This window comes from Juglans microcarpa x Juglans regia, chromosome 5D, assembly GCF_004785595.1.
Source record: "Juglans microcarpa x Juglans regia isolate MS1-56 chromosome 5D, Jm3101_v1.0, whole genome shotgun sequence".
Classification (NCBI taxonomy): domain Eukaryota; kingdom Viridiplantae; phylum Streptophyta; class Magnoliopsida; order Fagales; family Juglandaceae; genus Juglans; species Juglans microcarpa x Juglans regia.
In genome coordinates this window covers 18,157,614-18,175,278 of record NC_054602.1, presented here as the reverse complement: position 1 = coordinate 18,175,278, position 17,665 = coordinate 18,157,614, and the positions used below count along the sequence as shown (strand labels likewise).

The following is a 17,665-nucleotide window of genomic DNA, read 5'->3' as shown; positions in this document are numbered from 1 at the left end:
GTTCATTTCCAGCCAATTATTTATACACCACTCATGTCATATACAAACATGTCATCCAGCATAGCATACTATTTTGTCATTCTGCATCAAGTTTAAATTCAGAAATTATGATTATGTATGCAGTATGTTATGCATCTCATGTGTATAAGACACGTAAGCCATCTTAAATTCAAGTGAAAGATAAGATCAGATCAGTTAATAAGATGGCCATTCAGATACATGGTACCAATGCAGTTCAGTTTCAGGATGGATATGCAAGCCACGAACTTAGTCGTGGTCCACCAAAGTATGCCAAAATACTATCAGTGGCTCCCCTTGCGGCCGCAGGATGTGGGGCCGGTGCACAACCTCACACACAGGGTTAAGTGTGTTGGCCAGTCAGATAAATCAGATCAGTCAGTTAATTTAGTTAAAACAGTCATGCATAGCACAAGCATCAGTATGAATAGTCATGAATTTTAAACTCTCAGCATGAAAGTTTTATGAAAACCTTATGTTTAGTATATTTACGTTGTGATGGATTTCTTGCTGAGTCTTCGACTCATTTTTGTTTATTTTCATGTTTTTAACCACCCAGGTGATGATGATGAATACGAGCAGGCAGGTCAGGAGTAGAATGAGCATTAATATTTTTGTTCAGACTTTCTAAAATAAAACATGCTTTTATGACATGAATTTTGTTCAGTTTATTTCATTTAATGTTTTTGGAAGACTTTTTATTAGACCTTTTCTACAAAATAAATTTCTGATTTCATTTATGAAATTTGAGATATCTTGCCGGATTTTATTTTTATGAAAAGTACGTGACATTCCTAGCATTTGGGAATGGGGTGTTACAGAACAACATACTGATCCATTCGAACAAATATCCTATATATTCGAACAAATATATTATACTATATAATATATAATACTAATACACTATATATACTATATAATAAAGTAATGTTATACACCACACTCTCATCTTATTTTTATTATATTGAATAGTATGTGGTATATTTATCATTATTAAATATATAAAGAAGTTGTAATAAATGATCATTTAATGGTAATAAATATATTATATTTTATTTAATAAAATGAAAGTAAAATGATAATACAGTGTATAGTAAAATTAAAATATGAAAAATGGGTAGAAAATTTCAATAAAAACCTCGTTAGGGTAAACTATATGCAGATAGACGGAAAAAAGAAAAAAAAAAGTACAATTGATCCAATAAATGATATGGGCCATATTTCTTAATTTACAGCTGGAATTAATGGATGTTTTCAAACGCAACCACGAAAGGAACAGCTTTCAAACGCAACCACGAAAGGGACAGCTCAGCTGATTTTTTGTGGTTTCTTTTTAATAAAATCTAGATGTATTGATTGATCAAAGTGACGAGCTATGAAGAGAGTCAGAGACGTCCTAAAAATATATTTATAAATTAATATAATTTTATATAATATATTTGATCAATTTTTAGATAAAAATAATTTTATAATCTAACGTATTATATTAAGTTGAGTCATTTTATAAATTTATTTTTATGAGATATTTTTATAATTAAAATATTTCTCTTGATAAAACAACTTGTACCTAGCAAGACTCTTAGGATATTTCATTAGACTTTTTAAAATATATCTTGGTATTTTCTATGAAATCTATTTTAAAATATATCGGTATGTAGAGTATATTATATACATCATTTAAATGGTAAGATTTAAGTTATAATATTTAAATTTTAAAATTTATCTACTAAATCAAATTATATCATGAAAAAACTTTACTAATTATACTTTACACAACAACTTGAAAATATAATTTTTCATAATAATAGTGCATATGAGGCATCGTGTGCATTGAAATTTTGAAAAAGCAAAATTAAAACCAGTAGGATATTGTTAATCTGCATCCTTTTTAGTTTTTCTTGTCGAAAGTGTACCGAATTTTATTTTTAATATTTAAAAATAAAAATAAATTATAAAAATCATCTTTATTTAAAAAAAAGAAGTAAAAAAGAGTCAAAATTAAATAAAAAATTTGATTCGACCAGAATAGGTAACTTATGTTTTTTTTTTTTTTTTTGATATATTAGGGAAGGAAAGTCGAACCATATCCATGTTGGAGATAATGTGGTTGTTATACGGCCACCTGCAGTTGCCAATTGGTCACTTGTTTGAATCCAATAACAATTTTCAAATAAATATAACTGCATAAGTAATAGTAATATATACTTTATCTTACTTCATTTTTGCTCATGTATTCTATTTTACTTGTAAATTTTTTAATTTTATTGATTAAAAAAGTAATTATCAATAAATTAATATTTTTATTTTATTTTTTTAAAATTTGAAAATATTTAATATATATATATATATATATATAAATATACTCCAACACGTCCAGCAGTCAAGTAGCATTTTCCAACACGTCGTAGACCTTTCTCGTTGATGTTGTTGAGATTGTCCTGTTCTAAAAGAGAAGTGCTATACGGCATCCACTGTAGTGGTGCACACAATGCACACACTACGTGGATGCCTCTCATCCAATTATTTTTTTTTCTTCCTTTGACTTCTTTCTCTCATCTCTCTCTCACCAGCGTCTCTCTCCCGTCTCTCTCTCATCAACTCTCTCTCATCATCTTCACTCTCTCTCTCATCTCCACTCTCTCTCTCTGTCGTCTTGCTCTCTCTCTCATCTCCACTCTCTCATCCCTGCTCTCGGTCTCTCTCTCTCTCTCTCGTCTCGCTCTCTCTCTCATCTCTACTCTCTCTCTCTCGTCTCGCTCTCTCTCATCTATGCTCTCTCTCTCATCTCTCATCTCGCTCTCTCTCTCATCTCTCGTCTCTCTCTCTCTCATCTCTGCTCGCTCTCTCTCTCTCGTCTCACTCTCGCTCTCATCTCTCGTCTCACTCTCTCTCTCTCTCTCTCATCTCTGCTCTCGCTCTCTCTCTCTCTCTCTCTCGTCTCGCTCTCGCTCTCATTTCTCGTCTCGCTCTCTCTCATCTCTGCTCTCTCTCTCATCTCTCGCTCGTTCTCTCTCTCATCTCTACTCTCTCTCTCTCTCTCATCTCTGCTGTCACTCTCTCTCTCTCGTTCTCTCTCTCATCTCTGCTCTCTCACTCGTTTTCCCTCTCAAATATTTGGTGTATATTTTGATATCTAATGTGTGTAAAATTGACTTCAATAAACAGTAGCTTCTATATATAATATTTCGTTCTAAAATTTTTGATTTTGATTTCATCAACAACAACCCAGACAAAAAAATAAAAGAGCAAAAAAATAACAATCAAGCTAGCTAGCTCGCTGTCTTTCGTCAGAAGAACCATGTTCTCACCTTCTGAACAGTTATTGACTCCAGTATTGCTTCTCTCTCTCCTTCTCCAAATATGCGTTTCCCTAGACATCATAACGCCGGACGAGCCTCTTAAAGACGGTGACATCCTCGTCTCCCACGGAGAAACGTTTGCACTTGGGTTTTTCAGTCCTGCAAATTCTAGCCGTCGGTACGTCGGGATTTGGTATAACAAAGTGCCACTAAAAACGGTTGTTTGGGTCGCTAACAGAGACGACCCTCTCGACGACACTGCCGGTATACTCTCCATCGACGGTCATGGAAACCTCGTCCTCACCGAGACGAACCGAAGCATCCCTATCTGGTCTACCAACGCTTCTGTTGTCTCCGCGAACCGTTCCATGGCTAGGCTCTTGGACACCGGGAACCTCGTTTTGGTTCATCCAGAAACCCAGAGCCCTATATGGCAGAGCTTTGACTTACCGACCGACACTTTGCTTCCGTTTATGAAACTCGGGCTCGATCGCCGGACTGGGCTGAAACGGTTCCTGACATCTTGGAAGTCCAAGGATGACCCGGGAACCGGCAACTGTACCTATGCGATTGATCCAACCGGGTATCCGCAGCTGTTCTTATACGAGGGTGGGGCTCCTTTGTGGCGGGCCGGATCTTGGACCGGAAAAAGATGGAGCGGCATACCCGAAATGACACAGAATTTCATCCTCAACGTCAGCTACGTGGATAATCAAGATGAGATCACATTTGAATACGGTGTCACTGTTCCTAACGTTTTCACCAGAATGATGGTGGAGGAACCTGGGGTCGTGGAGCGGTCTACTTGGTTCGAGACTGGGTGGCACCAGTTTTGGTCCGCCCCGAAAGAGAAGTGCGATAAGTACCAAGAATGCGGTCCAAATAGTTACTGTGACCCGAACAACGGTGAAAAGTTCGAGTGCACGTGCTTGCCCGGGTTCGAACCAAAGTCGGCCCGTGATTGGTTCCTGAGAGATGGTTCGGGCGGGTGCGTGAGGAATGTGTCCACGTGCAACAGCGGAGAAGGGTTCGTGCAACTTGCACGTGTGAAGGTGCCGGATACCTCGATAGCACGTGCGAACATGAGTCTGTCATTGAAGGAGTGCGAGCAAGAGTGCTTGAACAATTGTACTTGTACGGCATACACCAATACAAACGAGACAAAGGGAGGGATTGGGTGCCTTACATGGCACGGCAACTTGGTGGACACGAGAGTTTTTACCAATGGAGGACAATATTTATATCTACGCGTGGATGCAGCTACGTTAGGTACTCCAGTTTTATTACTTCTTTTTTTTTTTTTTTTTACTTAAAACAGGATCCATGTCCCATATAAATTGGAGAAGATTCTGGTTCATGAATCTCGTAGAAAGATTGAGTTTTCCACCCTTTTTTTTCTTTTTCTTTTTTTCCTTAGCTCAATATACAAAGAAAAATGGTCTTCTTCAAAACAAAGAAAAGCTGGCGATTCTTGTGGTTTCTGTTGCACTAATGCTGCTTATTGTGGCTTTCATTATGTATTGGTTCATAATGAGGAAGATTAAGAGTAAGTAAAACATGATTTTTAAAGCGGTTTCTTCTTTTCTTTGCACTTCGAGAATTTTTAACTGCGTTTGACGACAGAGAAAAGACAAAACAAGTATACTTTTAGCGTTACTTCTGCTGGAGCAAGCTTTGAAGAATCTTCAACTAGAAGGGAGCTCAATGGAAGTACAAGAAATTCAGACTTACAATTCTTTGAACTAAGTAAGATAGTTGCAGCCACGGATAATTTCTCTGTTTCTAACAAGCTAGGAGAAGGTGGTTTTGGATCAGTGTATAAAGTAATCTCCCTAAAATTTAATTCATAAGTGTGCAATGCATCAGTAATTCCATTCTGAATGTTGATCAAGGTTGAAATTGGTGTTTGCTTTCAGGGTTGCTTATATAATGGAAAGGAAATAGCAGTGAAAAGACTATCAAAGTACTCAGGACAAGGCATAGAAGAGTTCAAGAATGAAGTTGCAATCATTGCTAAACTTCAACACAGGAACCTTGTGAGGATTCTTGGTTATTGCGTTCAGGGAGAAGAAAAGATGTTAATCTATGAGTACTTGCCAAACAGAAGCTTGGACACTTTCATTTTTGGTATGTCTTCTTTCACATAAGCTTCTTGATCTTGCTTTTTCTTTTAGTGTTCTGCATACCTACCAAGCAAATCATCTAAACGTATGTGATCTCTTCATTCAGATGAAACAAAAAGGTCATTATTAGATTGGGGCAAATGCTTCGATATTATTTGTGGGATTGCTCGAGGGATCATATATCTTCATCAAGACTCAAGATTAAGGATTATCCACAGAGATCTAAAGGCCAGCAATGTTCTACTTGACAATGCAATGCATCCAAAAATTGCGGATTTTGGTATGGCTAGAATTGTTGGAGGGGAGTCGGGGGACCAAATTGAAGCAAATACAAATCGTGTAGTTGGAACATAGTAAGTGTGCTACAAATTAAGGGTACATTCATATTACAAAACAATTTCTTTCTTTTTTAAGCAAAACATTAATCATATCATTTTAGTTTTGTGATAATTTCATTACAATGTTGCAGTGGTTATATGTCTCCGGAGTATGCGATGCGTGGACTATTTTCAGTGAAGTCAGATGTATACAGCTTTGGGGTTTTGCTACTGGAGATTATTTATGGGAAAAGAAACACTACTTATTTTCACGATGATCCCTCCTCAAACTTGATTGGGCATGTGAGTACAAGTGTATGCAAATAATTTGTCTTGTTTTATTTAAACCTAAAGACACAAACATGTTGTTTAACTGTAGGTTTGGGAGTTATGGAAAGAAGGCAAAGCCATGAAAATAGTTGATTCATCACTGGTTGACGAAACCCCTAATAATGAAGTTGCAAGATGCATTCAAATTGGGCTTTTGTGCGTCCAAGAATATGCAACAGATCGGCCGAACATGTCAGCAGTCTTTGCAATGTTGGGTAATGACAGACCTCTTCCTTCTCCACAACAACCTGCATTTGTTTTGAAGGGTAGAAACCACCAGAAAGACACATCAACTAGCGAAGGAGCCATTTCTGTCAATGAAGTAACAGTTTCTTTGATTCACGGACGTTAATGTCAAATTTTGTTTGGTGCAATGTATTGGTATGAAGTTAGTGTTAGTAGGGTCTTTTATTTCTCAAAATAGAAAATGTAAGCCCTAAAGTCGTGTAGGGTGTGTGAGGTTGGGTTTGTGCGTGCGAGCATGTGGGGGTGTGTGTGAGGTTGGGTGTGTGCGCACGAGTACGTGGAGGTGTGTGTGTGAATATACCCTTACTAAAAAACTAGTACATAAGCTAAATGTTTACCATCTTTATGCCTTGAAACTTAATTAAACCCAGTTAATGCAGATATGTGGATACTCAAGATTTTCCTAATTGAAAAGGTTTTATTCTAGCAAATGGCAATTAGGTGTATCCATCTATCTATCGAGCACATGACTACTACAATTAGGACATTAGATAGATGTTATTGAATATTTTAGTTACTGTGTATATTAAAATAATTAGATTGATTAGTGAAATTATCAAAACACTTCATAGTTGAAATAAAAATGACTTTTGTCCCCACCTACAATTTATAAATACTAATAATCAAACCCTATATATATATAATACGTTCTTTACACTTAATAGTTGGATTATATCATACACTTTACAGATACACTATCCACAGACCGATGAGAACAAAGCTGAAACCCATAGAACTCAGCTTGCCAATGCAGCAAGATCCAATGACGATGGTACAACTTGTTCAACATGATCACGCAATACCACTTGTGATTTTTCTAGTTCAATGTTGTACAGTGTGATGAAGACACCATCAAAAGCAAGGCCTTTAGTAGTGTTGGCAGCATCTGAATTCAAATGAAGTATTGAAATAGCCCGAGGGGATTCTTCCAGAAAGAGAGAGCTTAGTCTATCCAACACCTACAAGAGGAGGAAGGAAAGGGTGGCTGGGACCGGTGAGCCTCCAATGCCCAAGTCAATTATCGTGAGAGCTTAGTCTCTGAGAACAGAGAGGATGAGTATTACCCGTCAAATACCTCTCTTTCCTTCTTGTCACGGGGCCTGCTTTTATTCGTGCCCCGTTCCTCGTAAAACTCGCCCATCATGGTCGTCATTCTCCTTGCCGAAACGATGGGACATGGCATTTAATGCTGCCAACTGTGCCAGGTACTAGGGTCCAACCTCAGGGGAGTTGGCCACTCTCAGATGCATTTAATGTGTCTGATTATTCATGGGACAAGATCCTAAGCTATCTTGGTCCCATGAATGCACTGGGATGGGAGACAGGGGTAGGCCACTCGCTGAACCTCTTGGCAGTGGGTTTGCTCGGGCCTTTCTCCCAAAGTTCTTTCGACCCATTCCCCCTACGGCCAGTGGGCTCTACTAGGCAGTGCGGGCCCAGCCCGGGAGTGCAAACATCACCATTCCAGTTACCTCGCGAATTCCCTATATGCTAGCGTAGTGGAAATTTAAACATTTCCCACGTCCGTAATATGCCCGCACGTTCGTACGTCTTCCTGCCTCGGGAATATGCACAACTATCACCTCGTCGTGTCCCATCACACTTCCTACTAGGTTCTCCAACTGTTGCCCTTACCCTATTTACTCTTTTCTCCGGTTCCCGTCGTGACACTCACTCGACCTTTATATACTCTCCCTTCAGCAGCTTATCCCCCCTCTCGCATCGCTACCCACGCCATACTACCTTCTTCCTAGGTATCTCCCATGCTTCAAGAAATGCCTCTCGCAACAGGCCTCCCTTCTTTATTGGGTCCACCTTTGGTGCCCTATAGATGACGTACTCGATCCCAAACTCAATGGTTTTACAGCTTCCCAAGGTCGACCGCACTGCTGTTGACTTAGTGGGCAACTCCAAGAAAGTGGCTATATACACTGTCACGTTCTCCCATGGTCTTAATCTCCCTTTTCGTCGCCCGATAAGTGACTTCTTAGACTTCTTAGGTCTAGCCTCTACGCAACTGAACCCCCACGCCTGGCGAATTCTTCTGGCATTGAGTGGCGTGACGCATGATATTCTTGGATTCTACAGGGGATGACCACGTAGGAGTTCCTGTTCACCCATATAGTTCGTGCCATCCAAGTGAATAGTTGCAGCTTCCAATCTCGATCAAATTTCAGGCTTGCCCGTCTCAAGCCACTTCACTCCCATGCCAAGTGATGGCAGAACAAATTCTTCCTCGTCTCGAGAGATGTGAGACCCCAATATTAGTGTGTTTTAATTTATTCATTATTATTATTAGTGTTTATTTTATTTTATTTTATTTTATGTGGTTTATTCTATTTTATTGTATTTTATCTTATTTATATTTTTGGTTTAGGCCTTTTGTGCAGTGGGTTAGTTTTGAGATTTATGTGTTTTCAATTGTGAAGTTGGGTCCTATATGTTCAAGTGGGTTTTGTTTGAAGTGTGAGAATTCTATTTCTGGCCCAACCCGTGTGGGTGAACCCATAAGTTACAAACAAGGGGCCTAGCCCCTTTCCTCTATGCTATGCATTTTGACTAAGGGAAGGGAGGAATCCTAAGTCCCTACTTCATTCCTTTTTCCCCAGCGCCACACAAGCCCCCCACCCCCCCAAGCCACTCCTCTTCTTCATCCCGCTGCAATGGACCATGCATGTCGTCCTCCACCTCGCGCCATGCGTGACAAGCCATGTCCTTTCACCCAATCAAAGGCTAGATCTCCTTTGTTAGGGTTCTACTCCGCCGCCAACCACCAGCATCCATTGCGAGAGTCCTCTTCAGCCACACTCTTAAACTCATCAAATTCGCCACCCACTATTTTCCCAACCCTGTAGGTTCAAGTTTTGCCCAGGTCAGCCACTGTTCACCGTGCTCAGTGTCCCACCACCACCCTCTCCACTGCGTGAGTCCTCTCCACCCTCCTTTCTGCCAGTCTCATCACTCTTAAGCTTTTCCCCAGTCGTGGGTCTCCATTAATCTGTAGATTTGCCTCTGTTACCGTGCACTACCACTACCGACTCGCTCTACCACACAACGAGCACGCACACTCGCTAGACCCCTTAGACAACGAGCTTGATCATCCAGAAATTGCTTGTCCACGCTATAAGTACCTCTCCAAAGCGACCCTTGGGATTATGACATCCATTTATCACTAACATTGTTTGAAGTTTGGTTGTGTTGAGATGGGCCTTAGGCCCCACGAAGTGTTGAGATTGATAATCGTAGCAGTGGTTTGGAGTGGGCTATGGGCCAGATGGAGGATGGGATTATGTGTGTAGTTGGGTTTGTTAAACGGTGCACTTTCTGACTGTTGTGATGATTTATATTGTCTAATCTGGGTTATGTCATGTCATCCAATATATTGTCTGCATGCATCTGCATATTTACCGTTATTAATATATGTCTTGACTGTTTAACTATGTTGTGTTTTGCCATGTGGTGTGATTTGAAAACTGGGTTTTGTATCTTGGAAATATTTTTGTGGGTGAGTGTGCATCACGACCCCAAGCAGAGATGGAGTATTATCTCGATGGAGCTCCTCTGGTCACTTGGGAGCATGTAAAACTGAGTGACGTCCCCTAGGCTATCATCGAGTGATAGTTGGCTCGGCCAAGACGGTAATGCTCTTGGCACGACTTCGTAGCCCTTCTGCTTGCAGGGGTTAAATAATGTTTGGACACATACGCATGAGCCTGGAGCTAGGCATCGCTCATTACAAAGTCACATGCACGAGCGTTACCCGTGGTGTGATGAAGGGAGTCAGGGTATGCGGATGATCCCTAGGAGACCATGGTGCATGCATAAATAAAATGATTGTATAAACTTTATGTGGATCACAACCCCAAGCCGAGAAGGGTTATTATCTCGGTGGAGCTCCTCTGGTTACTCGGGAGCGTGTAAAATTGAGTGACGTCCCTTAGGCTGTCGCTGAGCAATAGTTGGCTTGGCCAAGACAGCAATACTCTTGGCACGACTCAGTAGCTCCCCTGCTAGAGGGGTTTAGAGGATGCCTGGTCACGAACGTACCAGACGCGGAGTTTGGCATCACTCGTTACGAAGTCACATGCATAGACGTTACCCATGGTGTGACAAAGGGAGCCAGGGTGTGCGCATGGTCCATAGGGGAGACCATGGTGCATGCATAATAAATGATTGTGTTTAGGGCCGAAGGGGTTTTTGGAGTGAGTGTTATGTTTAAATGTGTTATTTTTGGGAAAGGGTGGAAAAATGGATATTGTGATCTTATGCTTGTATGATTATCATACTTTGTTGGTTGTATAGATGCATTATTTAATCTCTTGGTTGTTGCATGTTGAGATTGCGAAATCTCACTGCGGTATTCCTATCTACAATTTTATTTTATGGAACTGTAGGCTTTGATGCAGAGAATGAGTATGAGCAAGAGGGACCGGCCCATCCTGAGAAGTGAAGGCTTGGGATTGTACTCATATTTGTTGTTGAACCTTGTTTCATTTCCTTTATTTCAGTTGGATGAATGTATACTCCATTGGTGGTTTTTCTTTTGGGTTGTAAAGTAGAAAACTTTCTAATACTTAATTTTGACTACCTTATATCTATCCACTGACTTATTTTTGCTGCACACATCAACGCATGTTTGCACACACTTGCACAGGGCGATGGGAGTGTGAACCGTGTAGTCATCATTCCGGTGTCACGAATTCCATCAAATCACACGTGAGTTCGATGACGCCACATGTGGCATCAGAGCAGTTCGGCTCTAGGTAAATTCATAAGTCACTTAGGTACTGTACCAGAATTTTACTCATCAATAAGCCTCATTTGTTTTTAGAGATGAGATGAGTTGAGATTAAAGTTCAAAGTTGAATAAAATATTGTTAGAATATATTTTTTAATATTATTTTTTTTATTTGAAAATGTTGAATTGTTTATTTTGTTTTGTATGGAAATTTGTGAAAGTTGTAATGATGAGATGAGAGGTTTTCAAAGTTTTCAAGGTTTTGGATTTTAGTCTTGAAAGCAAACCAGACCTTAGTATTATATGCTTGAGAATTTGGGGAGTTAGACTTGGATTAGCGATGTCGGCTTGAATTTCAGCTTGATAGGTATGAATATTTAGTGTAGTAGGCCTAAACTCTTAGTGATTTGGTTTGTTTTTATAATATCGAGGCTTAAAGGGAATGACATGGTCTAGGCGATCTCTTTGGAGTAGAAACTGAAGTCACAACTGAGGAGGGGAATAGCTTTAAATCACTTAGGATAATTTAGGTCTTAGATTCCATAGAATTTATGAAATGAGTTTATAGAATAGGAGGTTGTAAGTTCAACGAACTTCAAGGAAAGATTTATGAGAATTTCATTTTAAGTTTTAGGATTTTGCAGACTTTAAGAAATGAATTGATATCATTTAGGGTTTTAGATTTTGAAAACTTCGAGAGATGATTGTTTTTATCTAAGGTCATCGATTTTGTAGACTTCAAAAAAATGGTTCTTATATAATTTTAAGGTTTTAGAATTGCAGACATTGAGGACTGATTTATAGGAAGATTTGAGTAACCATTAAAAACAGGGTTTGATCAAAGTTAGGTTATTGATAATGAAGATTTACAAGAAGCGTGTTTCTTTATGAGGTTTGAAGGTATTGATTTAGTTCGAAAAATGGTTATTATTAGCTCAAGGTTATAGGGTTGGCAGTTTTTTTAAGGAATTGATTCTTATCTAGTTTAAAGATGACAGGTGGTGTAGATTTAGGAAATGATTCTTGTTGATTATGAGGATATAGGTCCAGAGGATGGATATGGTAGTGGGGTGATGGTTTAGAATATGATCAAGTTAGTTTGAGAGTAGGATTGGGTTTACTAGCTATATTGGAGGCGAGACTCAGTAACTTTTGGGTGGACTTTAGTGGGGGATGATATTGAGTTTAGTACTACTAGGATAAATACCAGTTAATTTAGGGTGTTGAGTAGTCAAGTAATTGATGTCGGGATAGAAATATTGGTGCATTTCTACTTTAAGATGAGATGGTTTTTGGCTTTAAAGCTCAATGCCTACCTTAGGTGGGATGTGCTGATTTTTTACTATTTGAGTGTCATGGATCAAGTTGTGTTTTGGTTTACCTACGATGTCAAGTTGTTCGCTTGGATATGTACCGACGTGTGTAGAAGTCGATAAAATAATCTAAATCGCCTCTTCTGTGAATGGTGTAGGTGTATCGATATGTGGATTTCACTCTGAAGGTGTTATCGACTTGGCTCTTCCAGTTACTTAGGTCTTCTTACACTCATACTTAGTACTTCCTTGGAAAGATCATTCCATGAGTTCCCTGCAAGATGGTCCTAACTTCGCTTACTTTAAATTATTTCCCTTTTCTTTTAAATGTTTCTAAATCCTTGAAATTCTTTTAGGGAAAAGATATGAAGGAAAACCACTACTTTTGTAAACCTTATCTTATTAATTCAACCTCCTTGTCCAACTTTATGAAAACCTTTGGTGACTTGGTGCTTTGGCAAGAGTCATGGATCTGTATTGTTGAATTGTTGGAATTTCCCCTACTTTGTGTTTTAATATTAATATTTATGTGGTTTCCTTTCGGCATAAGGACCAATCTTGTACCCAACTACCTTGTTGCAGCTTTCTCAATTCCATTGCAAATCAAATTCTTTCCTTAGTCACTTGGCAAAACAACCCTTTTTTGCAATTGTGACTTCATTCTTTGGATCAATTTTCTTTCACCTTTTGGAAACTTCTAAAAACTCCATACAACAGTGCTTGACGGTTACCAACTCCTGGTAGGCGGTATCTAGTTCCTCTCGAAGGCCAGACGCCTGGGCTCGAGTAAAGGGAGTATCTCTCTCTCTCTCTCTCTCTCACCCCCATACATTATAGTAGGTTGAGAGCTTAGAGTGTTTTCTCTTTTGCCAAGCCCGTTCTAAGAGGCAATGGCGGTTTGTTCCCCTTAACCTTCACCTTGGTCACCATTAGTAGGTGGGGTGGCATCCGAAGGTGTTAGAGAGTCAAGACGCAGCATAAAGGTTGCACAGATATCTACCTCGCCATCTCCTCCGTATTTTCTCAAACCAATTCGAAGAATTATGGGAAGCTCAAAGGAAGGCAATGAGGCCAAGGCACCAAACCCCCGAGAAGGGTGGTCAAAATCAAAAGCAATGGCCAAGTCGCTAAGCACCTAGCCAATTCAAAAGCAAAGGCCAAGTCGCTAAACACTAGGGGAGGTCTCACGTGGTGTTGGAGGTCTAGTGGCAGGAAGTGGCGTGGATGAAGGCGACTCCCTAGCATGGGTAAGAATCTGGACATCACTATGGCCTTGAGTCGGTGGTGGCACAAGAGTATTGCTAGCCTCCTATTGATGGGTAGAATGCTCTAGGCGAGTGTGTTTGCTTGTTTTCTTAGCGGGGGAAGGAGCTTGCCTCTTTTAGGAGGCATCATAGTTTTGGTAAAAAACAAACAGCCTTTCACACTTGAACTAAAAGGCATGACTAGGAAGTGATCAATATTTCTAGGGCTCAAATGGACTTTTGTCCAGATGGCGTCCTCATTTTCCTAAACCGAGGCAAGGAGCATATCTACACGAGTTTGCTCTTGCTCCAACAAGTTGACTACCACTTCTTTGTCATCTAGTACCCTATGCCAGTTGGCGTTGACAGGGAATTCACCCCTTAAGGCTTCACCATTAGGAAATTGCCAACCTTGGCTCGAAAGGAAAAACAAAAACATTTTGCCATTGGTGTTGGAATGGAGAGACTCAAAACGTGCTTAGCGTCCGCGTGCGGAGACTGTAGATGTTGCCCATTGAGCCGCTGATGGAATAATGGCTAGGAACTCTCAAGCAGTCAAATCTAGGTACTCCCCCTTAGCAAGCTCCAAAACCATCTGCCAAATAATGCAACTACACAGGAGAACTTGCCAAGAGTGAGAATGAAGTTTAGATGAATGAAGGGGAGCCTCAAGCCATGGGAAAAGGCACAAACTGGCAGGGCTACTTTCTTAGTGAAGCCTTCCTCATCAACTGCTCCCTAACTGGTTAGTTCAAGAGTCACGGATTCAGGTATCCTATATGAACTCTATAACTTACGAAGGTCCTTGGGGGTGAGAAAGGAGCACCATTCGAAGCCCTCAAAGTGATGAACGTCTTTCTAGATGGATGATTTTGGGGCAGATGAAAGGGTATCTTGAGTGGAAGGTTGTGCAGAACTTCGGTGAGCCTTTTTGAGTCAATTGAAGCTAGGGTTTGGGAAAGCTAGGGTTTCGCAAAGAAATAGGAAGGTGAGAATGCAAGAACACATAAGAGAAAGAGAGAGAGAGTGGCGAAAGGGGTAAATATGGATGAGTAGGAGAGTGACGGTTACATAGTCGAGTAAAGGAAATCAAGGAGGGGGCCTTGTAACCACATCATTATATGATCTGGTGATGTAACAGAAATAAAGGGCTCAAGGGACAAGCGACGCAAAGGGACGGCGGACGTTTGAGTTCCTTGAGACCCATGGAGGCGAATCAGCTAGTGGAATTTCTGTTGGACTCTTGCCCAGAAGAGGAGCTAGTAAGCAACCGACCCATTGGGAACCACATCAAACATAACCATGACTCAGGGAGATGAAGAGACTAGCAGGGTAGCATCTTCAATAATTCCCTTCGCGTCCACACAAAGGGAATTAACGGGGTAATTGGTGGGGCCTGAGTAATCCCTTACAAGGAATAGGCCTAGTGAGGGAGCCAGCCCAAAACCAAAGCAGGCTAGCCTTTGAGACCTATGTGATTCCACTTCATAGCCTACTAATAAGGCAAAATGGATTGTTAGTTTAGAACAGTTAGGATGAATCCAACATTTTTGGGGTAATCACTAATTAAAAAAAAAAAAGTAACTAAAGAGATAAAGTTAAGGCATGATGATCATCATTGGTACATATCAGTAACTCGTTACGCCTATATATACTGTGGGTAGGTAATACACTAAGGTAACTAATCACTAAATTATCATCTGAGTGACTTATTAATATACACCACTGACTTAGGCATCGTAGGTGTATCGGGCACACCTGGTCACCACCCTTGTTACTTGCAGATAGAAGGTTATAGCCGGCAGTGGGACACGTCATTAACAATCCACTTGATCTTTAGTTAAATGAATGAAGTTAATGTTCCGTAATCACCATCATTGTTGATTGTGGGATGGGTAACGATTGATAGAAAATAGAAAATATAATAGAAATTGAAATTGAAATGGAGAAGAAGATGAGAGAGGAGAATGAAGAAAAATACTTTGTGAATTACATTTTTTTATTCTCAATTGTAATTGAATACATAGCATAAGTTCCTGTTGATAGAAAAATTAAATGAAAATGAGATAAAATTAAATATTCTGAAGATTATTATGAAAAGTATGAAAATCAGATGTTTTTATTAAGATAATATCAAATTATGAATATTATCTCTAACAACGATGAAGTTGTGCAAGACTATGCCATCGACCGCCCAAGCACATCGGCATAGCATTTTCTTGATATTTTTAATAAAAACATTTATCTCTAAAATGTAAGATATTTTTCAGCCAAAGATAATTTTTCAAGTATCCGCCATATAATGAAACGAAATAAGTTAAAATTTGTGTCCTTATCAATTGTTTGAAATTCTAAGGTGCGTGTTGACTTTAATGGTTGCCTAATTCAATACAACCCATAGTGATCTTGGTTAGAAAGAGAACATACTTTTTAGATCTTTATACATGTGGGTTGATCGAATACTAAATATTCAATCGGTCGTCTTCGGCTTATAAAGTCCAAAGTTCACAAGTTATAACTTTTAACATAAACAATGAAGAAGTTTTCACATAAACAATGAAGAAGCTCAAGCTCTAGAAGCAACACAAATACAGTACTTGGGTTCCAATTGGAATAATTAATTAAGCAACACCGGGACCATCATCTTTGAAAATATATGCAAAACCAACTGAACACATAGTTCGAGTAAGAGATGAAGCTACAATGAGACTATTATGGCTCTGGAGATGAAACGGTATCGTGCAGGATTAAAGGAATAAGCCGTCGTTTGAAGAGTAAAGGAAAACGATGTATTTCGGTTAGCATTAGTGAAGCTATGCATTTTGAGATTTAAATGTTGCATTTCTAATATCTATCATTTAGTCTTTACTATTTCAATCATTTTCGTTATTTTTCCTTTCTGTTAAAGGGTTTTGGCTGTAGGAATTTGGTGGTATAAGTCAGAGAAGGGATTAGAATGAGGCATCGTCTGGAAAATTATCAATAGCTTGATCTGTAAGGTGGTTGGGTTCCCTCCAAGAATCCCTTATCAATATTCATGTGACTCTCTTTAGGACTGTTCATCCGGGCAGGATTTTTTCCCGGCTCGGTCCGGAACTCGGATTGCAAAATCCGGGTATATCCAATCTGGGTGCTGGGTTTTAAACCTGGAACCCGAGTTTACAACCTGGAACCCAGTTTTTTTTTTTTTAAATGCCCTTGGTTTTACTGGGACGTGGTTGAGGATGCTCCATCCATGGCGCAAAAGGATTTTTCCAATGTGATTCTTTTTCCGATAATTACGGTTATTGGGTAAATTCTTAATTAAATGATTGATGAATCCTTTTGAAATTTCACAACTCAAAAGCCATATCCTTATCGGTCGGTTCTTCTCAGATCCTTGTAGTGTAGAACAACAGAATCTTCAAAATAGTAAAGGTATGGAAAGAAATGCGAGAAATTTGGAAAAGGTATGGAAAGAAAGATCCATAAAATGATTGCTTACTTTTTCTATCTTTACATGGTGTTGCGGCTACTGCCCATCGAAATATATATTAATATTGTAGACCCGGTGGGTGTTCATCAGTTCTTTACAACGCGGAGATCTAGTCATCTAGATTTCCTATTGATCATGGTAGATCTGTTCCGCATGTGTTGAGCTCCATATGATGCAGATGGTTAGTGGCCATATGTTGCAGTGGAAGCCACTAACCATCTGCATCAAATTAAATGGACCAGATTATCAAAACATTCAAACGGACGAGTTGAAAGAAAAAAGAAAAAATCGGAACCCGAAATCTGAGTTTTTCGGCCCAGGTTAGACTCGGACTAATCCGGTTCGGGTTCCGGTCCAGGTGTACTCGACTTTCGGGGTTGGAACCCGGATGAACACTCCTAACTCTCTTTAGTATTTTCATAAACAACTTTCAGCCATCTCTTATTGCCATTACAACACCCATTGTTATAGCTCCATTCATTGCCTTAGACGTTACATCACAACTATCACAGCAGGTTCCTAAAAAGTGGTATCTAGAGCGCAACGATCCTCTGTGGACGAC

At 39.6% G+C, this 17,665-nt stretch overlaps 1 protein-coding gene across 1 annotated transcript; it reads left to right on the top strand.

Moving 5' to 3' along the window:
- The first annotated feature begins 3,211 nt into the window (after positions 1-3,211).
- LOC121265757 (G-type lectin S-receptor-like serine/threonine-protein kinase RKS1) lies at positions 3,212-6,439 on the top strand. The gene is made up of 7 exons (XM_041169433.1): positions 3,212-4,612; positions 4,653-4,863; positions 4,941-5,140; positions 5,234-5,444; positions 5,547-5,793; positions 5,910-6,060; positions 6,137-6,439. Exons 1-7 carry the CDS (start codon positions 3,317-3,319, stop codon positions 6,437-6,439), a joined length of 2,619 nt encoding a protein of 872 aa, XP_041025367.1. The 5' UTR covers positions 3,212-3,316.
- The last annotated feature ends 11,226 nt before the right edge of the window (positions 6,440-17,665 follow it).